Source organism: Balaenoptera musculus, chromosome 17, assembly GCF_009873245.2.
Source record: "Balaenoptera musculus isolate JJ_BM4_2016_0621 chromosome 17, mBalMus1.pri.v3, whole genome shotgun sequence".
Classification (NCBI taxonomy): Eukaryota; Metazoa; Chordata; class Mammalia; order Artiodactyla; family Balaenopteridae; genus Balaenoptera; species Balaenoptera musculus.
This window is the reverse complement of record NC_045801.1, coordinates 38,766,619-38,788,347: the sequence shown is the minus strand read 5'-3', so window position 1 is coordinate 38,788,347 and position 21,729 is coordinate 38,766,619. Positions and strand designations below refer to the sequence as shown.

At 42.9% G+C, this 21,729-nt stretch overlaps 1 protein-coding gene across 1 annotated transcript in view; it reads left to right on the top strand.

Annotated features, from left to right (window-relative positions):
- The window catches only part of LAPTM4B (lysosomal protein transmembrane 4 beta), a 71,179-nt gene extending 59,169 nt beyond the window's left edge, over positions 1-12,010 (top strand). Inside the window, exon 7 of the mRNA XM_036830472.1 lies at positions 10,400-12,010. Within this exon, the coding sequence (XP_036686367.1) occupies positions 10,400-10,477 (78 nt within the window). The 3' untranslated portion in view covers positions 10,478-12,010. The remainder of the gene's footprint in view (positions 1-10,399) is intronic.
- Positions 12,011-21,729: the final 9,719 nt, after the last annotated feature.

Sequence of the window (21,729 nt, the reverse complement as noted above, 5' to 3'; positions counted from 1 at the left end):
AGCTTTTGAAAAAAATATACTAATCTGATGGAAATTATCTCTGACCCATATAAGTTTCCAGTTATTTCATCCAGAGAACAACTGGAGCAGTCAAATCAACACATAGATAATTGACACCTAAAAGTTCTGGAAGAACCGTTCAAATAAACCCAGTTTTCACTGTGAACATGAATAAAGGATATTAATCAATTGCTCAATTGTAATCTTCCTATAATAGCAAGTAAGAAAAATTTAGAGTAGCTTTGCAGTTAATCAATTATAAAATCACCCTCTATTTTCATTGTGTTTTACTTTAAAACACACTCAGAACTTGACTTATTTTATCCCACATATCCAAGATAGAATCCATGTTGATTTTACTCTAGGGACAAAGGAAACATTGAATTTTATTTTATTTTTCAACATTCTAACAAAGTTTCTGGGAATGTATCTTAAGGAAGTAGTAAAAAAAAACGTGTATAAGATATTCATGCGGCATTGTTTTTTAACCCAAAAGTATCCAATTTCATTGTCTAGTAGTTGGGAACCAGTTTGATTAAATAGGGGTATGCCCACTTGATAAAATGTCCTTATTGCCATAAAAATTATGAGCAGTGTAACAGCAGAAGAAAGACTTATGATGTTTTTAAAAGGCTTATGATGTTTTAAAAGAATATAGAATTTTGCGTTACAGTTACAGCTATGAAAAAGCAAAGCTTGTAGACAGCAGATTATATTGTACTAGGAAATTATGCGATTAATTTCTTGAATACTAGAAAACAAAGCAGAAGATATTTCTCCCTTTCCGTTAATTCGAGGGAGGGAAGTGTGTGGGGAAGGAGAACAGGTAAAACAGGAGTCTGAGATCTGAGGTTCTGAGCAGTCCTTCCAGCCGAAGTACCCTGGCAGCCACTGAGCACAGTCAGCTGAGCACGGCCTGGTTGGCAGCCCGTGCAACACACAGGGTAGATAGAACCCCATCCCAAAAGAGATGTGCACAGTAGGTGGCGTAGCACATTCAGGCTTGGGGGAGAGGAAGCAGCTGAGTTGCCTGTGATAGGGCATTCCCTCTACTTCCTCAATAGTTATATATTTTTATTTTAGATAAAAATGTAGTTCTTAAGATACTGATTTTGATAAAGTTAATGTATTTTTAAATATAGTTACTTTAGATATATTTATTTGAACATTAGATATTTCAGTGCATCTTAGCTTTCAATTTGGGCTACGGTATTATTTTGGTGTTCCCTGCCCAAATATCTCACCAGCGGGGATTTTTGACCCTATTCGAAAGATTTGAAGTATGAATTCTATATTGTAAGTATAATCTGTGAGAGAATTTGAGTAGCTTCTCTGCTGAGAATTAAGAGAAATAATGACTTCCTCCTATAAAATCAGGTGAGGACAGTTTATACTGGGTCTTCAGTGAATTGAGGATGCAATTACTTTCCACCTTATTTGTCTTTGGAAATTATTCCTTCTGTAGGTTTCACTAGGATCTTCCAAATTTGTTTATGTTCTTCCCGACTCCTGGTGTGTTGAATTGAGTACAATATGCCATTGGTTGTAAATTGCACCATTATCTTAGGTTCTTCTTATTGTTAGGTGCTGTCAGTTACAAGGCACAGCCTAAATTCAGGCGTTAAAATGTGCAAAAATGTGTACCTTAGAATCATAAATAAATGGTTATGTGTATGTGTGCGTTTACTGGTATATATTATAGGTAGAGTTATTTTAAAAGTTTGGAAACAGTTATTCTAAATGCCTTAAAGATAAGCCCAAACTTCCTGTTTGCAATGATCCTATCGCAAATGCCCAGATGGCTATTTCAGTTAATCTTGGAGATTCATGGTTCACCTATCTCCCCTTTCCTGTTTGGCCTGAGTAAAGGAAGCTCACATCTAAGTAGGCAAATGTGGTGTTAATGTAAATGCTGCCTGTTTTAAACAAGGTACATTGTAGACTATTAGGGGTGTAACAAATAGTAAAGGAAAAAAATATTTTGGCTACTTGGGATTAATTTAAATGGACCATTGGAAGATTCAAGTGCCTCTAAATGACACGATTGTTTTGGGGCTTTGTACTTTCACATCTGATATTATCACATCTTCCAAGGTCAGAATTCAGGGTAATGCTTTTCCTTCGTGCAGATGGAGGCAAACTTTTTTCTGTAAAAGCCAGATAGTAAATATTTTAGGCTTTGCGGGCCATATGGTGTCTGTCATAGCTATTCAACCCTGCTGTTGTAGTGTGAAAGCAGTTGTAGAAAATACATACACAAGCAAGTGTGGCTGTGTTGCACTGAAGTTTGAGTTTTATATAATTTTCACACGTCACGAAACGTTTTTCTTTTAAAAAAATGTAAAAACCATTCTGAGCCCTCAGGCCATACAAAAAACAGGCAGCGGGCCAGATTTGGCCCATATCGTTCATAGACCCCTGCCTTTGTGGCAGTTTAAGCTGAGTTTTCTAGGTGTTTGTAGGACAACTATTTGAACCATCCCAAGGAATTTAATAACCCTACTTACAGCCTGCATAGAGCTTTCCCCTCCTGCAAGTGGGATGGCAAATAGCAGCACCTAATCTTTTGGTCCTTTTTATAAGGATACTTTTTTCCTGAGAAAGTTTTCATTCTCCCATATTTATTATTTTGCCAGTAGTTCTAAATCCAGCTTATATTTAACAAACTATAGTGGAAATCAATAAGAGAATAATTCACTTGCAAAATAGTTGCTAACGTGTTGAAAAACCGCAGCTTTTAAAGCTCTTATGCAAAGATAAGAAACTATCTTTTATACAAAGATCCATTCTATAAAGTCCTGTTTTAGTTTACTGCCAGAAAAAAAGTAACACACACACCCCCCCTCCTTACTTACCTCTTTCCCTCTCTCTCTCTATACTTATTTGTCAAAATATGTATATATGTATCCATCCATCCATATATAGAAATAAAAACTTGATAACCCCAAAAATTTCTATTTTGCCTTATTTCTGGGTCATTTTAACATTCATTTGTCTTATTTTATATCGTGATCAATACAGCAAGCCATCTCATCCTTTCACAAATGTATGGAATAAAATTCAGATTTGTTGAGCCTTAGTGCATGCCATGTACTGTGCTAATAATAAGTACATTACTTGGGCTTATTCATTTCATTAACCTTGTGAGACAGACTGGTATCGTCCCCATTTACAGATGAGGAAGCCGAGGCTTGAAGAAGTGACTGGCCCAAGGCCTCCGAGTTGGGAAGTTTGTCGGCCCACACGGTTGACTCCACAGCCCATGCTCTCGGCTACTACCCCAGGGTACCCCAGTCTTCTCAACATGGTGGCAAACAGAAAATTGCAACATTTGTATGGCACACTGTAGTGAATGGACACCGGTTGAGAAGCTCTGCACTTCGCCATGGAAGATAAACTCTATTTATCGGACTCCTCCACTAGCACATAAGCTGTCTGCTGGCTCAGACCTTACAAGTGTCAGTTGGTGTGGTATCCTCAGTGCCTGGTACATAGTACGACCGGCATTTGTTGATGAAATGAATGAACAGTATTTAACAAATCATTTGTCTTGCTCTCTTTTTTTTTTTACTGAGTTGAAGGAAGTAGCTTAGATTTTGTGACCCAGATCAGCTCCGTGCCCATGTCCCCAGTCATCCTGTGGTCATCTCCAGAGAGAGATCACACTGCAGAGCTCACTCCGTTTCTTCCGTATCTGCTTCTTTTCTTAGATTCTAGTGAATGGTAGCAATGTCCACTTAATCACCCAAGCCTGTAACTGAGGGGTCATCTTTAAACTTGTTAGAGTTAAGCTTTTAGCCTCTAGCCTTGAACTCTACTTTCTCTTCAGTTTTTTCTCTCTGTTGCTGTCAGATGGATCTAAAATATAAATCTGGTTTTGTCATCCCTGGATTTAAAAGTCTTCAGGGGCTCTGCTGTTTATAACTGTAGCATTTCTCAACTGTGATGTCGCTCCACTTTGCTCTGTGACAGTCATTTGTGACTTGCGGGGTAGTATTTAAAATCTAAGTTTGCCAGTGGTTTGCTTTTTTTTGTCCTTTGAATAAATAAGGACAGCTTTAGGATTATCCCTATAACAACATCAGTCTCAGCTATGCAGTCTTGCGTTCTAATATTTTCTTGAGGCCAGAGAAGGCAGTGGAGTGATAACTTCATCCTGCCAAGTTCATCTTAATTGTGAAGCAGCTTTGAGGGGCTGTTACTGATGTGTTATCAACAGCTGTGGGTCTCGTGAGCTATTGTGCTCTCATGAATACTGTGCCCCTTACTTCCTACCCACTGCCCCGCAAAGGAGCCAAAAAAACAAAAGGAAAAAGACGTCTCTATTTATAGTGGTATTTTTTTTTTAATAAATTTATTTATTTATTTTTGGCTGTGTTGGGTCTTTGTTGCTGTGCGTGGGCTTTCTCTGGCTGCGGTGAGCAGGGGCTACTCTTCGTTGCAGTGTGCAGGCTTCTCACTGTCGTGGCTTCTCTTGTTGTGGAGCACAGGCTCTAGGCATGCGGGCTTCAGTAGCTGTGGCATGTGGGCTCAGTAGTTGTGGCTTGCAGGCTCTAGAGCACAGGCTCAGTAGTTGTGGTGCACGGGCTTAGTTGCTCCGCAGCATGTGGGATCTTCCCTGGCCAGGGCTCGAACCTGTGTCCCTTGCATTGGCAGGCAGATTCTTAACCACTGCGCCACCAGGGAAGCCCTGTAGTGGTATTTTATTTGTCCATGCTTAAGGGGGAGAGAAGGGCAGTTGGTTTTGTAAAAACACACCTGTGTATGCCCACAGGAGGCTCTGACACATGAACATCACCAAAGCTCCCATCCGCCTCGCGGTGGGGAGGACGGCTGGTTGTTAGAGAAGAAATTTTCACGTCCTGGCATTGCTTGCAAGCCTGGCTGGGATCTCGCCTGTTGTTCCAGGCTCATCCCTTGTAATCTCGACTCACACACCCAGGTCTCTAACTAAAGCAAACCACCTACACCTTTGCAGGTGTTTCTCGGTCTTTTGGGACAGTTCATGTGCGCTTCCCCCACTCCTGGGATGGGCATCCTCCAGCCTTCCATCTCCGCCTCCCCGGCAGCTGGCACAACAGCTGCCCTCTGGGGGCTGCTCGGGTGTCCTGGGGTGAGGAGTGAATGGACGGACATGGTGTTTCAACCACACTCACTTTGGCTTTTAGAACCATAACTATGTGAGAGGTGCCCACAGCTCCGCAGACCTGCAGCCTGTGGTAGAAATGGTGTCCACTTTGTCTCCTTTCTCATCATTCAGTTACTTTTGTTAAGGAAGAGTTAAGCTCAGAGCAGCTTAAATGTTAGCCTCTCACACTTCCTGCAGCCACCTGAGAGGGAAAAGGAACTCCTTTTCTGAGCCACATGAATCAATTTGTGAGTAGTGTTTACTGGGGTCACTTTCTTAAGGAAGGTGTGTAGTTGAACTAGTTGGACAATAATACCGCGTTGGGTATCTTGCTGCAGTTGGAGAATTGCTGCCATTTATTGAGCGCCCAAGTGCTCAGCCTGTACTTGGTGCATTAGGTATGTCGCCTCCCTTACATCCTTACGACAGTCTTTTGAGGAGTATCCGTCATGGTCTCCATTTTATAAGTGTGGAAGCTGAAGTTCAGGTAGATTTACTAACTTGCTCAGGACCCCAGGGTTGCTGAGTTACAGAGCTGGAATTTGAACCCAAGTCTCATTTCAGTTTGACTCCCCCCACCCCATATTCCCTCTAGAATTTGACCATGGCCATAGAGCTGAAATGATAGAACTCAAATTTGGACACACCTCTGTCTAAAAACCAGTGCTAAGAAAGGACTATGGAAGTGTAAGACTCTTGCCTTTTAGAAACTTTTGGAGAGGAGAAAGGTAAATGTTTACAAGACAGTTAATAATAGTACAAGATAGCATATAATTTAATTGATAAGCCAGTTATGTAAGTGCTTTAAGAGAGTGGTTTTGTGTCTGAGTTCAGAGTGCTGTACTGTAGTTACTGCCATTTCTAGTGTTATGACTTCATATTATCTATAAAGAATATGGAAATATCTAACTGGTGTTTTTATTTAAAAACTTAGTTTGTTGGGCTTCCCTGGTGGCGCAGTGGTTGAGAATCTGCCTGCCAGTGCAGGGAACACGGGTTCGAGCCCTGGTCTGGGAAGATCCCACATGCCACGGAGCAACTAGGCCCGTGAGCCACAATTACTGAGCCTGCGCGTCTGGAGCCTGTGCTCCGCAACAAGAGAGGCCGCGATGGTGAGAGGCCCGCGCACCACGATGTAGAGTGGCCCCCACTTGCCGCAACTAGAGAAAAGCCCTCGCACAGAAACGAAGACCCAACACAGCCATAAATAAATAAATAAATAAAACCCAAAAAGTTAAAAAAAAAAAAAAAGACTGCAAATTGCTACAGTCACTATAGAGGACAATTGGCAATATTTTTTTAAAAAATTAATTTGTTATACTACAACTGCACAGCATAACTCAGAGGAGAAGAGAGTAATCGAGGCTAGACTATTTCAGATCTCCATGTTGGAAGTGATTTTAACTTGAGCTTGGGGTTGTTTGGGCTTTGTATGGAGTGACATACAAAGAAAGAAAAACATTTGAGGAGAGAAAAATCATAGAGAAGAGGAGTCTGATTGGTAATGAACTTGCCGTGCTAGGGAGTCATGGAAATAAATTAGATGGGAGGGAGCCAGACACTGGGCTGCTGTTGGCCTGGGCGTGAGTGGCGTGAAAAGCAGGTATTAGCTCATCACATCTGTCTCCTGGGGGCCCCTCGTGGCATCGTAGTTCTCTGGTTTCCACTGGTATTTGGGGCACCCGAGATCGGGTTGGGTCTCACAGGTCTGGAGGAGAGTCTCAAGCAGACAAGTGGCCAGGTCCTGACCAGCTGCTCCATGAAAACACATTTCACCTCCTAGGCAGGGACCTCCAACCGCGAGGTCCTCCCTGGCTGCTTTGTTAGCGTCTGAACTGCACGAGTCCAGTCCCCACCACTCTTCCCGGCGTAGAGCGGGGCATCTGGGGCAAGTTAGGCGCGTTTTCCAGGCCCCTGCAGAGGCTCACGGCGAATACACATGTCACCCACCAGCCAAGAAGCAAGAGGAACGAGGTGGCTCTGAGCCTGCCCACCGTCCTCAGGTTGAAAGTTGCCCCTTGATGACCGACGACTTCTTTCCTTCAAGACTGCCGTGATTATTCTTTTCTTTTTTAAATATTACTTTTATTTTTAACACAGTATTACATGTACATAGCTAAAGATCATGCTAGTGAAAGATTTATTTTTCTCTCTCTTTTTTTCCTCGCGGCTCGCAGGATCTTAGTTCTCTGACCAGGGATTGAACCCGGGCCCTCAGCAGTGCAAGCACCGAGTCCTAACCGCTGAACTGCCAGGGAATTCCCAAGATTTATTTCTCAGTGGTCCTCTGCCATTCTTTTGCCTATCCTCCACTTTTCACCCCAGCCGTAAACACTGTCAACTCTTACGTGTTTCTTGTATTTACCTCCATTACCTACATATTTTAACATAATATGTCTGTGTTGACCAATTTTTCGATGATCAATTTGAGATACCTTTTGACTTCTTGGTGTTGAATTGAATTTAACTTTTACTCTCCTCCCCATATTCTCTACTGCCTTCATCCACCTAATACAGTCACATCAAATTTTTTGGTTACATCACGAGTTAATGTTTACCTTGATTATGTGACTGTTGTTCAGTGCACAGCTCTGTCATGTACATTCCCTTTCTTGGACAATTTTTGTTTTCCTCGAGCAAACATTTGCCTTGATTTTTCAGCTGCCAAGTTTTTAACCTTTTACATCACCCTGATCTATCAGATCTGTCAATTACCTATTAATATTTTCCAAATGTTTGACTCTGTGAGGTAACTGGTCAGTCCTCTTTCTTTGCTGGAGCTTCTCCTCCTGCTCCAGGGTGGATGAGGTGCCACACAGCTGTCATCCTGGGCCTTGATTTCATTTTAACTTACCTCAACCTTATTAGGATGTGGGGCCAGCGGACAGACTTCTGGTGCAATTTACCTTGTGCCTTGTACTGCCCTCCCCCCCCAGACCTGGACCCCAGAATCTCTGGATGGTTCTTTGAGAATCTAATGAGAGCTCTGAACACTCTCCCCTGGAAAATAAATGCACACACATAAAATTTGGCACATAATTTTGTGAATGTCTAAAGACATTTATGTAACTTATATGTAATGTAGTCCTAGCAAACTGTACAATTCCAAATAAGCCTTTAGTGCCTTAACTCTGATATTACAGTAAAACTCTAACCATAGTATGCAAACATTTCTTATTTTTCCCAATAAGTAGTTCTTTCCTCTTGAGCGTTTTATTATTTCTTACTATTTGATGGAATTAGTTTCCCAAATTTTAATGACTTGCAGATTTATGGCCAGTTGGAATCACTTCTATTCCAGGGTATTACATTTTGCAACCTTTGATGTTAATTTATTTCTCCCTCCAACTGTTCTGTATGTTGATGTAGCTGGGAATGAAGGGTCCCTCGAATATTTGTTGAGTTGAATTGAAATGAATGCTGAGCTTCTCTCCCACCAGCACATGTCACCTAGCATAAGAGCTCCTAAGAGACACTATATATAGATGGATGCTAATCTTCCTAATGAACAGATGCCCTTCTGGGGTCATTGACAAGAGGGATTTTCCATCTGTGTGGAAGAGAGTTCCACCATCAGTCACTCTGTGGTTGAGATCCTTTTAAGACAAACTCCAAGGGTCTGTACTTCGATTAGAGTTTTGGTTGTATTGAATATTGCTTGAAGTAAAGTGGTGTGTGGCTGAGATATATAATGCATTTGTGTTTACCTACTCATTGAGTAGCTGCTGTTTACCACCAGACAGCGAAGTAGAACATGACCTATAATTTTAGTCCTCAGAGATTATTTTTTGGTCATTCATTGTTTTATTTTATTTTTTTTGGCTGCGTTGGGTCTTCGTTGCTGTGCATGGGCTTTCTCTAGTTGTGGCGAGTAGGGGCTACTCTTCGTTGCGGTGCGCGGGCTTCTCATTGCAGTGGCTTCTCTTGTTGCGGAGCACAGGCTCTAGGCACGCAGGCTCAGTAGTTGTGGCGCACGGGCTTAGCTGCTCCGCGGCATGTGGAATCTTCCTGGACCAGGGCTCAAACCCGTGTCCCTTGCACTAGCAGGTGGAGTGTTTTGTTTTTTTTTTTTAATTTTTATTTATTTATTTATTTATTTATTTATTTATTTTTTTAATTATTATTTATTTATTTATTTATTTTTGGCTGTGTTGGGACTTCGTTTCTGTGTGAGGGCTTTCTCCAGTTGCGGCAAGTGGGGGCCACTCTTCATCGCGGTGCGCGGGCCTCTCATTATCACGGCCTCTCTTGTTGCGGAGCACAGGCTCCAGACGCGCAGGCTCAGTAGTTGTGGCTCACGGGCCCAGTTGCTCCGCGGCATGTGGGATCTTCCCAGACCAGGGCTCGAACCCGTGTCCCCTGCATTGGCAGGCAGATTCTCAACCACTGCGCCAGCAGGGAAGCCCGAGCTGAGTAAGGTTTTAACTCATCTCATCTCTGATTTCCTAAGGGCAGGAACTGTCACATAGTAGGTATATAATAAATGTTAGTTGACTGAATAAAGGCTAATCATATCGAGTTGATATTCTCTCTGTTTTGTAACTACTCAAGGAAGCCAAAGTCAGCCAACATTTTCTTATGTTGACAGTTCATAAACAATTACATGCAATTGTTTTTATACTTGAAATGTGAACCGAAACGTTATTAATCAACTTAATGCTGATACTTATTCGTTCCTCTCTAGCCATTTACAGATAACATCTGCCGTGTCAGGTGTGTATCACACAGTATGTTAGGTATTTTTTCGACCTCTAATTCTCAGCTGTCCCGACTGTGTAGGCATAGATATTGAGGTTAGCTAACCTACCCATGGTGTTGCTGATCAGATGTGGCTGAGCCCTGCTTTGAGTCCAGGTTGGTACCAAAGCCTTGTGCTTCCCACTCCACTGCTCAGGTGTCACCATGAGGGGCCTCTTGGTCCATCAGGCGCCTGCCCTATTTGTGTGTACACACATACACGTCACCCTGGGGCCTTTTTTCCTCTTTAGAGCCACTGCCGCCTCCTTCCTTGTCCTAGAGACACAGGCCCTTTGGACCCCCCAGGCACTGTGACATCCAGGTACAAGTGGACAGGGTTTGGAAAACTCAGAAAGGTGCAAAAGTCTCTTCCCTCTGCTTCTTTAAGGATTCAAAAACTCTCTCATCAAAGTGTAGCCACTCGCTGGAAAATTGATATTGGTACAGGTTATGGGAAAAGTTTAATTAAAACTAAAGCTCAGGGGAATGTGTGTGCACCTTTAAACACTAACCTGTGTCTTTTCTTCTTCCCAGGTGCTCTTACCCCCGTACGATGATGCCACTGTGAATGGCGCCACCAAGGAGCCGCCACCGCCTTACGTGTCTGCCTAAGCCTGGCAGTGGGGCGTAGCTGAGAGCGACAGCTTGACTTCCGTACATCAGAGCAATAGTTCTTCAATTTTACTTCTGAGACGAGCTCTCTGAGCTTATGTGTTGCTGAAATGCTACAATTTAAAATTTTAGATGTTAAGTTGAGACTCTCTGTAGTTTGAAACGTACGCTTTAGCTAGAGCACTGTGATAGAGCAACCGTAGAATTCTTTCTGTGCGGGTGCGGTGGGCTCCCCTAGTCTTTCCTCGGCATTGAAACTACCCAGCAATCCGGATGAACCTTCTGTCCGAGGAGTCCGCTGTACGTGCTGAGCCCCAGAGTTGAAGAATTTGTGTCACTGTTCTCTCTGTTCCCTCCCTTCTCTTCTGAAAGCGTAAAATAAAATCAGAATTATACAGTGCTTCTCTTGGGCCATTCCAGTGTATAGAACAAACCCTTAGGAGAAGAGGAATCGTGTAAGGAGTCCACATATACACATAAATAAAACAAGAATTTCCTTAGATCCTTTATGATTTAAATTCAGTGACAATTTGAGTTCGCCGGTCAAGGATTTTGTCCACGGGCTAAGTTGAGACCCTTTGTCAATTCCCGGCAACGAGGACAGTCAGTCGCTACCCCGGCTGCCCTTGTGCACCCACGTCTGGGGTCACGGCGTGGCGTGTTAGAGGGGAACGGGTTGGTACTGTGTGGTATCAGGAGCTCCCTTTCTCGCAGTTTCCTTCCCATCCCCGCTCAGAGCCCCCTTTCACTAAGTGTTCTGCCCCAGCCTGACTCAGGGAGGACATCCATCAGCCTTTGTCAAGTGGAATTGCTGATAGGTATTTACCCAACAATCTGAAAAGAGGTTTTCTTCTCTCCCTGCAAGGCACATCCTACTATGAACTTCTGAGTATGCCTTGTCATCTTTTAAAATGAGTGTAAAACAGTCTTCGGAAAGACGGGAGGTGGCAGGGGTGCTTTCCTTGTGAAATGCCCTTATCTTGACTACCTGAATTTCAAGGGACTTTTATATATTCACATGTTCAAAAGTCACAGCTCTCCTGTTTGTTCATTATTGAATGTGCTGTAAATGAAGCCATTTGCAATTAAAGTGAGATTTGCCCACATCCAAGAAAACCACCTTTTGACTCTGGTGATTGTGCCTGGGAACCCTTCTTGCCCACGTGGGGCTGCATTAGACACACGCGGTTTGGCCTAAGGAGGAGGTTTTATGGCTTGTCTCACACATACGTGCTTTTTAATATTTCAGTGCTGGTAAAATCAGAGCATCTTTAGGCCAAGAGAAATGGAGAGGAGCGGACAGGAGCTTCCAGCATTCCTAACCCCGCCTCTGCCAAAGCTCTGCCAGCTCAGCTGCTTCGAATAGGATTGCTTTCTGTCCACAGTGCAGTTTTAATAAGCTGTTCAGAGTTTACTGTGTTCCAAGGGAGATTAAAATAAGTGGTTTTGGCTTGTTCCTGAACAGGTATTTCAGATAATTTGGAAATGTAAAATAAAATAAGAGACGAGGGGGATGACTTTTATCCCTGAGAATCAGCCTCAGTCATTTCTTTTGGTGTATCACATTAGTATTCTTTATAAACTCAACCTCGGAAATTCTGTTCCTTGAAGTTTTATACCCAGAAGATTAACACATGGAGGGTTGTTAGGTATGGGGAAGGCCTATCGGGTAGTTTCACTGATCCCTGTGGAAGGCATGTAGGAAATCACAGTTATTTGCATGTTACTCCCCATGATTTTCCAGTGCTTTGCCTAATAATTTTTTTTACAATATGAAAAATGGCACATGGTCAAGTGGAGAAGAGTGCTGGTTTTGAGACTCTATGTAGGGTCCTCGGAGAGGGTCTTGTTCACGTGACACTCAATAGCACCACAGACACCAGGATGTCACGATGCTGCTGGGCTTTTCTGACATAACCCAGGCTCAGCTCCAAAGCTGCCCGCGTTACTCACCTCTACACAGCAAGGAATTGTCTTCCTGTCTCCACTATGGAGAGGTTGTGATGCTTGGATTAAAATGACCTTCCAGAGCACACTCAGCAGTTCGCTGTGTCCTTATCGCTAATCCAGATATATACCTTACTTTTAAATGTGTTTTAAACCCCACTTAAATATCCTGCTTCTTTCTTCTATTTTGTTGTCTACAGAGAAACTTTCAAAATAGTCATTAATTACCTCAGTTGCTCTCGTGCCTGTATACTTTCTGGTCACTTGACTGAGGGTTCCTCGGGGTTTTTCATCTTGACCTCCCAAAACCGTATTTTAAGGTCATGGACATTCGGTCCAGCACCACCAGGTGTGCCAGTGGGCCCACTGATGAGCAGCCCCGCGGGAGGGTTTGAAGTCTATTTGCTGGACAGAGAGAAGAGGAAAATACACCTTTTGGCTTAATGGGGTCTGCCCACCCTAGGAACCAAGCTTCCGTTGCACAAGCCAGTCAGGTTTCCAGAATGCCACATCACGTGGAAGTTTTCAGGCCAACAGACTAGTCACTCCCCTTCCTGCACCTTCTTCCTACATAAACACGTGCCGCATCTCCCCTGAGTCTGATGTCCTTGTCCCTGCCCCACCCTATCCTATTGTCCCGCAGAATGCCTGACACTTTCCCCCTCCCTTTCTCCCATTTTTTTAAAAAAAACTCTCTTCTGGCCCAAAACATTGGTTTAGTTTGACTGCTTAACTGAACCACACCTCATTGCATTTGTCTTTCCACCCTCAGTTCGTTAATCAACGGTACTTCTCAGTAACGTTCTCAATAGACCATCTTTAGAGACTGTAACCATTAAAGTTTTCTCCATAGAGGGGATGTATTGTATTTGAAATGGTCACCATTGGAGAAAAAATCCTGCTGTGCAAATGGAGCTTTCGTGATAGAGGAAAACCGATGAGACTATAAAAACACTATTTCCATTTAAAAAGATACGTCAGCTTTTGCAGCCAGTCTGGAAACGGACCTAAATGTTGCTAAGTAACATTGCTGCTGGTCACGTAGGCAGACTCCTATGTTCTGGAGGGGAGAGGGCAGATGTAACTCATGCCAAAGGACTGCCTGCGTAAATTGAGCCATTTCAATACCAGAAGTAGTGCCTGCTGCTGTGTAAAATGAGTTTTGGCCAGCTCGCATGTATGTCCTAAAAGGGAAGGAAAAAGGAGGCATTGCAAGGATGTCTCCACACCCATGGAATTCACCTAAAGTGTTTTTGCACGCTGGCCAGGTTTTCTGCCAGATGACTGGTGTATGGAAGCCAGCCAGATCTGCGACCTTCTGCCCAGAAGCCCACGCATTCCTACCACTGAGTTGTGTGTGGAGACAGCAGGAGACAGAAACTGTCACCTGGCCAACCCAGAAGAAGTTACGTCAAAGCAAAACTCTTAGCTTTCTACACCCATCAATATGACCCTAGTTAGCCAGCTGCTGCTTCAGAATGAAGAGTTTGGCTCAAAACGGCACGATGGACTAAGGTTTTATTTATTTTATCCCATCTAAAACTTAACACATACTTTTTAGCAAGCCATTAGCAGTACAAACAAAACAAGTTTTTACTTAAGTAAACTTATTAAGATGGGAACCTCTTCAACTCAGCAAATATATATATTCCTTGGTGTGTGTCAAGATGTCCAGGGTATATTGTTGCAATAAAGAGAGCTTGGAGAGGAGCTGTGTGACCTGGGTAGATGGGGCATCATTAGCCAGCATCAAGGGACTGAGCCAAGTTTCTCAGGAAAGCCTAGGAGGGAACGGTGCCCTCAGATTTTCTGCTAGTCACAGCTCAGTGCTGTGGCATATCAGCTCCCCCTATGAAAAGCCATATGCAACAACAGCTCCTGGATTCCTGGCACCCTAAATGTGGGGCATCCAATCTAGACCTTTTGAAGAGCTGATGGGACTCCCATCTGTGCTCTCTCCACCTAAGGAAACCCCAGCTCTGGGGAAATGAAGGAACATTGGGTCTGCTCTCTGTGCGACGCACACAGCACAAAGGACACTGTCTTGTGTGGTGGCCTTTGTGTGACGTCACTTTTCCCCCAGTATTCATTTTAGCTAAACAAATGTATCTTTATTTCACTATTGTACTTTTGCAAGATCTTCCTTCAGTTCTTTCAACGTTAGGTCTTTTTTTTTAATTATTTTTTTTATTTTTATTTTTATGGCTGTGTTGGGTCTTCGTTTCTGTGCAACGGCTTTCTCTAGTTGTGGCAAGCGGGGGCCACTCTTCATCGCGGTGCGCGAGCCTCTCACTATCGCGGCCTCTGTTGTTGCGGAGCACAGGCTCCAGACGCGCAGGCTCAGTAATTGTGGCTCACGGGCCCAGCTGCTCCGCAGCATGTGGGATCTTCCCAGACCAGGGCTCGAACCCGTGTCCCCTGCATTGGCAGGCGGATTCTCAACCACTGCGCCACCAGGGAAGCCCAACGTTAGGTCTTTTTAATTAAATCTTTCTTTCCTGCATATAGTCCCCTTCAATAAATAATAATGGACACTCTAACCCCTGCTTTTATCAGTACTCCCAGTGAGATCATAGGGCCTCTTTGCCTGCCCCTTTCTCTCTCCATATCTAATCAATCCCCAGACCTGTGGCTTCTACCTTTTTATCTGGCAGAATGACATTTACTATTCACTGAGCCCTTCCTGTGGGCCAGCCATGCTGCTAAGCGCTTTACACGTATTAACTCTTTATCTCCATTTTACAGATGAAGAAACAGATTTTTAAAGGAAAATAACTGATCCAAGTTTCCACAGTAAGTGGCAGAGTCAAGATTTAGATGCCAATTGAGTCCATTTAAGCGGGTATTTCATATCTTTGAGACATCTAGACTCTCAGAACTCTCTACCTAACCTCTCAGTTCTTACTAACAAGGTTGATTTCTACTAACTGGAGTGAACATATCCCAAGAAGGAAAGCCAGTCATGTAAAGCTGTGTGAACTTTGTAAACTTAGGGTGGATTTTTTTACTTGAGGTTTGTATCACAAGTAAAGCTGTCAATTTTCTGTTTGATTAGGCTGAATCGTGTTCTGTGAATATCAGCTTTTAATTCTTACCGTAAAGAATTTATTCAGCTGTGGTGACCTAAATGGGAAGGAAATCCAAAAAAGAGGGGATATATGTATACATATTGCTGATTCACTTTGCTGTACAGTAGAAACTAACACAATATTGTAAAGCAACTATACTCCAATAAAAATTTTTTTAAAAAAGAATTTATTCAGGTAGGAAGAAAGATCAGCTGAGGTGGGCCTTTTAGAGTGGTTAATTGTTTTTTGTTTTTTTTTTTTTTAGCACTTTTCTTTTTTATAGCTACTTTATTTATTATTTATTTTATTTTATTTTTGGTTGTGTTGGGTCTTCGGTTCATGCGAGGGCTTTCTCTAGTTGAGGCAAGTGGGGGCCACTCTTCATCGCGGTGCGGGGACCGCTCTTCATCGCGGTGCGCGGGCCTTTCACTATCGCGGCCCCTCCCGTTGCGGGGCACAGGCTCCAGACGCGCAGGCTCAGTAGTTGTGGCTCACGGGCCCAGCCGCTCCGTGGCATGTGGGATCTTCCCAGACCAGGGCTCGAACCCGTGTCCCCTGCATTAGCAGGCAGATTCTCAACCACTGCGCCACCAGGGAAGCCCCTGGTTAATTGTTTTAAGTGAGCAGTTTTCTTCTGAGGAAATTAGGCACCATTTTAAACTGCACTGATTTATCTTTAAGAAGAATATGTACAGTAAGTTTTCAAGCATCATAAGGGAGTAGAACAGTGATGTAATGTGTTTGCATTATCTTGGAGGAATAGTTGGGGCCATGAGACCCAACTCCCTTCATGGTCCCCGCCCCAGAAAGCCTATCTCACGGTGTCTGTTTTCACACCTCTCAAGCAGAGGCAGACTAGAGCAGCCCTCTCCCGTGCGCCTGTAGGCTTTCTTCCACCCTGTGAGGTTAATGCACTAAATCATCTGTGTCCCTGAGAGCCAACTTCCTTAGACATCTTAGTAGTGAACCCAGGTCTGACTCGGGTATCAGGAAACATTATAAATTTGTGGGTTTTTTAAAAATTACATAAGGGAATTCCCTGGCGGTCCAGTGGTTAGTACTCAGCGCTTTCACTGTGGTGGCCCGGGTTCAATCCCTGGTCAGGGAACTAAGATCCTGCAAGCTGCGTGGTGCAGCCAAAAAAAATAATAAATTTAAAAGATAAAAATGAAAAAGGACATAAGTAATGTATTGCAAGAAAAAATAGAAAATAAAGCCATTAAGTCATCCTTTGGGTCTCATCTTGAAAGTCACTTCCTTCTGGAAGCCTTCTATGACCCACTAGTCTGGAAGAGATTCATTTTATGTTGTCCCATAGCAGAGCATACCATAGCATCCCAATCAAGGCTCATTTTACACTCTGGTTCCCGTGGCTTTTCTCTTCTGTAATCTCCCAATAGATAAGAAACTCAGACAGAAGCTGTGTCTGTGTTCCTTCCCCAGCACCTGGCACTTGTTTGGCAGATAGAACGAACTCAAAAATAGTTACTAGAATAAGAATAAAATAAGCATGAGAGGAATTAAAACCACCTGTAACCCCACCCATGGTGATTGTAACTAATTCTTAACAACAACTCAGTGGGGCTCAAGCTCCACAGAGACCACTTCTCCCAGAAGAGACCACTGGAGAAAAAAAAAATCTCATTCCTATAGACTGTGCAAGGGAACAAAGGGAGGTCTCTCCTCCACAGACCCTACGAGCGTGTCTACTGTGGGGCGGGGGCATCTTGACTTCTAGAAGTTGTAAAGGTGATGGGCAAAACTCAGCAACACGGTAATAGAAGGATTGATCTCTGAAGGAAAATTAAAGGACAGCTAAGATGAGGGGCTAGCTGATGCTCTACCGCAATTTGCAATCAAAAGGAAATGACATTCTTAGCTCTATTCTTGTGATCAAGTTCCTTTTATGTGAGCCTAAATCAGTAGGGCTCTGAATGAAAAATTAAATCGCTAGATGTGCCTCTCCCTTGAACTTTCTCTTTTCCCTTTCCTAGTAGATCAATGTATTTTTAAAACAATCAGTGACCAGGACTTCCCTGATGGTGCAGTGGTTAAGAATCCGCCTGCCAAAGCAGGGGAGGTGGGTTCGATCCCTGGTCCGGGAAGATCCCACATGCCCCGGAGCAACTAAGCCCGTGAGCCAGTACAACTGATGTGTTCTTCAACTTCCCGGGCACTTCAGATTTAAATAAAACCCCTGAAAGGCTGTATGTGATAAAGCATGTTTGTCTTACAGCCTTTACAAGAGTATCTCAAGATTGCAACAGTAAAGCCTTGCGCATTTCTCTGTGGTGGGGACCACAGACACTAGTCCAGAAGTCCCCACCAGGTAAGTCCTGCAGTGGAAAGTAGTAATCAGAGGAGGAGTGTGAACTCCAGAAAAGGTGTGTGAAAGCACAGGAAGGGAAGCTGAGGAATGGGGCAAGAAGCGCCCCCTGCCCTTGTGTGAGAGACCTGGTTCCAGGAAGGAAAGTGTTTCAAGCAAGGTGTGCAAACATGGAAGAGGAGCAGTCTGATTCAAAAAGAGACTAAACGTGTTTGCATGAGGACTCAGAACTAAAACCTGCCCTCTTCTCATAAACCAAAACTGATTAAGATGTAATCCACATGCCATAGAATTGTATCATTTAATGGTTCTTAATATTATTCACTGTCATGCAACCATCACCACTATCGGTTTTAGAACATTTCCATTAATCCCTAAAGAATCTCCACACCCATAAATAGTCACTCCCCTTTCTCCCCCCAAACTTCTCAGCTCCAGGCAACCACTAATTTACTTTCTGTCTTTTTTTTTTTTTTTTAATTATTTATTTATTTATTTATTTTTTTTTTATTTTTTTTATTTTTTTATTTTTTTTATTTATGACTGTGTTGAGTCTTCGTTTCTGTGCGAGGGCTTTCTCTAGTTGCGGCAAGTGGGGACCACTCTTCATCGCGGTGCGCGGGCCTCTCACCATCGCGGCCTCTCTTGTTGTGGAGCACAGGCTCCAGACGCGCAGGCTCAGTAATTGTGGCTCACGGGCCCAGTTGCTCCGTGGCATGTGGGATCTTCCCAGACCAGGGCTCGAACCCGTGTCCCCTGCATTGGCAGGCAGATTCTCAACCACTGCGCCACCAGGGAAGCCCTTTACTTTCTGTCTTGATGGATTTCCCTGTTCTGGATATAGAATCATATAGCATACGTAGTGTTTTTTTTAATATTTATTTTTATTTATTTATTTGGTTGTGCCAGGTCTTAGTTGCGGCTCGCCAGCTCCTTAGTTGCAGCATGTGGGCTCCTTAGTTGTGGCATTTGAACTCTTGGTTGCGGCATGCATGTGGGATCTAGTTCCCTGACTAGGGATCAAACCCACGCCCCCTGCATTGGGAGTGCGGAGTCTTAACCACTGCGCTACCAGGGAAGCCCCCAACACTTGTTTTTGCCCATTTTTTAAATTATAGCCACCCTAGTGGGTGTGAAGTGATGTCCTGTGTTTTGTTTTGTTTGGCCGTGCCTCATGGCATGCGGGATCTTAGTTCCCGGACCAGGGGTTGAACCCGTGCCCCCTGCAGTGGACGTGTGGAGTCTTAACCACTGAACTGCCAGGGAAGTCCCTTGTGGTTTTGATTTGCATTCTCTGATGGTAAATGATGTTGAGCATCTTTTCACTTGCTTATTGACCATTTGAATGTCTTCTTTGTAGAAATGTCTATTCAGAAACTTTGTCCATTTATTAATTTTTAAATTATTGAATTATGAGTCCTTTATATATTCTACACACATCTGTTATCAGTCTATGATTTGCAAAAAATGTCCCCCATTCTATGAGTTATATTCCCTTGATGGTGTCCACTGAAGCACAAAAGTTTTTAATTCTGATCTACTCCAATTTAACTGTTTTTCTTTTGTCATTTGTGCTTCGGAAGTCATATCCAGGAAACCATTGCCTAATACAAGGTCATGAAGATTTACTTCTGTGTTTTCTTCTAAGAGATTAATAGCTTTAGCTCTTACACTTACATCTTTGATCCACTTTGAATTAATTTTTGTATGTGGAATGAAGTAAGGGTCCAACTTCATTCTTGTCCATGTGGCTGTCCAGTTGTTCCAGGACCAATTGAAATTCTTTCCCCAATTGAATGGTCTTGGCACCTTTGTTGAAAATCAATTAACTGCAAATATGAAGGCTTATTTTTGAACTCTCAGTTTTAGTCCATTTAATTTTATGTCTATCTTTATGCAGGTATACATTATTTTGATTCCTGCAGTTTTGTAGTAAGTTTTGAAATTAGGAAGTGTGGATCCTCCACCTTTGTTCTTTTTCACGATTATTTGGCTACTCCGGGTCCCTTGAATTTCCATATGAACTTTAGCATTAGCTTGTTAATTTCTGTAAAGAAGCCACCTGGGATTTTGATAGGGATTATGTTGATTCTGTAGATCAGTTAAGGGAGTACTGCCATCTTAATTATATCAAGTCTTTCAATCTATGAATACGGAATGTCTTCCCATTTATTTAGATCTCCTTTAATTTCTTTCAACCATGTTTTGTAGTTTTTGGAGTATAGGTTTTGTACCTCTTTTGTTAAATCCTTTTCTAAGTGACTTATTTTGATGCTATTTTCAATGGAATTGTTTTCCTAATTTCATTTTCAGACTGTATAGAAATACAGTTGGCTTTTGTCTATTGATCTTGTATCCGGCAACCTTGCTGAACTACTTTCTTAGTTCTAATACTTTTTTAGTAGAGTCCTTAGAATTTCTACTTACCAGATCATGTCTTCTGCAAATAGGGATAGTCTTACTTCTTTCTTTCCAATCTGGATGCCTTTTATTTCATCTTCTTGCCTTGGCTAGAATTTCTAGCACCGTGTTGAATAGAAGTGGTGAGAGAGCACATCTTTGTCTTGTTCCTGATCCTAGAGGAAAAGCTTTCAGTATGATGTTAGCTGTGGGTTTTTTGCAGATGCTCTTTATTAGACTGAAGAAATCCCCTTATACTTCTAGTTTGTCGAATGTTTCTATCACGAAGGAGCACTGAATCTTGTCAAATGCTTTTTCTGCATCTATCGAGGAGATCACGTGGTTTTGGTCTTTTATTCTGTTGATATGGTGTATTACATTGATTGATTTTCAAAAATTGTCTGACACATTATCTGCTCCATGGATAGTCTGGAGCTAATGGTGAAGCACTGCGGGTCTGCATCCTCTCATTAGGCCTGGCCAGGGATGCTGAGCTGTCTTAAAACTTGCTCTAGCTAAAAGAAACTCTCAGCTCTTTCACACTTTGGTTATTGCATCTTCTTTTCAACATGTTTTTGTTCAGAGCTAGTGTACATGTAGCCAGTAATGTTCTGGCACTTTCTGTACTTGGGAATTGCTTTGTCAATTCTTGTTTTAAATGAGTCAAGACATTTCCATTGCTTCTTTTCAGAGAGTGCTCTACCAACAAAAAATTGTTCACTTTATTGCATTACATCTTATTTTTCTCCATCTTATGATTTATTGTGACTCTCAGCAGTTCACTGCCTTATTCCTTATTCTTTCCACTGGACCATCTGTAGCATTTCCCCTTCTGTTGGATCCCGGTAATAACCATGTTCCAGTTATTTTCTTCAGCAAGAGAGAACGTGGAAAAGCCACATTCTTTCTTCTGATATTTTTGTTATTCTTCTGATATTTTTGTTATTCTTGAGTTTATTGAGCTTTGCCAGCATGCTGGAAGGTTTTATAGGACACATACACATACTCATTGCCCAAGTATCTTGCAGTCTGATTTAACACCAGGCAACCGATGCAGACAGAGACTCGGTAATGGCGTGGCGAGAAGGCAGTTAGCTGAGTGTCACAGGAATGAGACTATTGGCTTCTAATAGCAGATGGCTCTCTGCCAATTCCTGGGCTTCAGGAGGCAAGAAGCAGCAATCTGCGTTGCTGAGTGATGCTTCCACACATAGCAGGTCCATCCTCCACTTCCAAAGTGGAAACTAGTCTCCAGGGAGACAGGCAATGTTTCAGCCTTGTCAATATCCAAGGAAACCAGTCAGATTCCATTCAGTCTTGCCCAGGTTTTAAGGCTCCCCACGCCATCCTATTATCTCATTCTTGATAAGTAGCCTCATCAACCTGATTCCACAGAAACCACTCTAAACTCCAGGTTTAAGGCCACAGCAGCTCAGTCTCTTCCACAGCATGGCATAAGGAAGATGTGTAAACAAGCTAAAGGCCTGGTCCCTGCCCTCGGGAGCTCATGG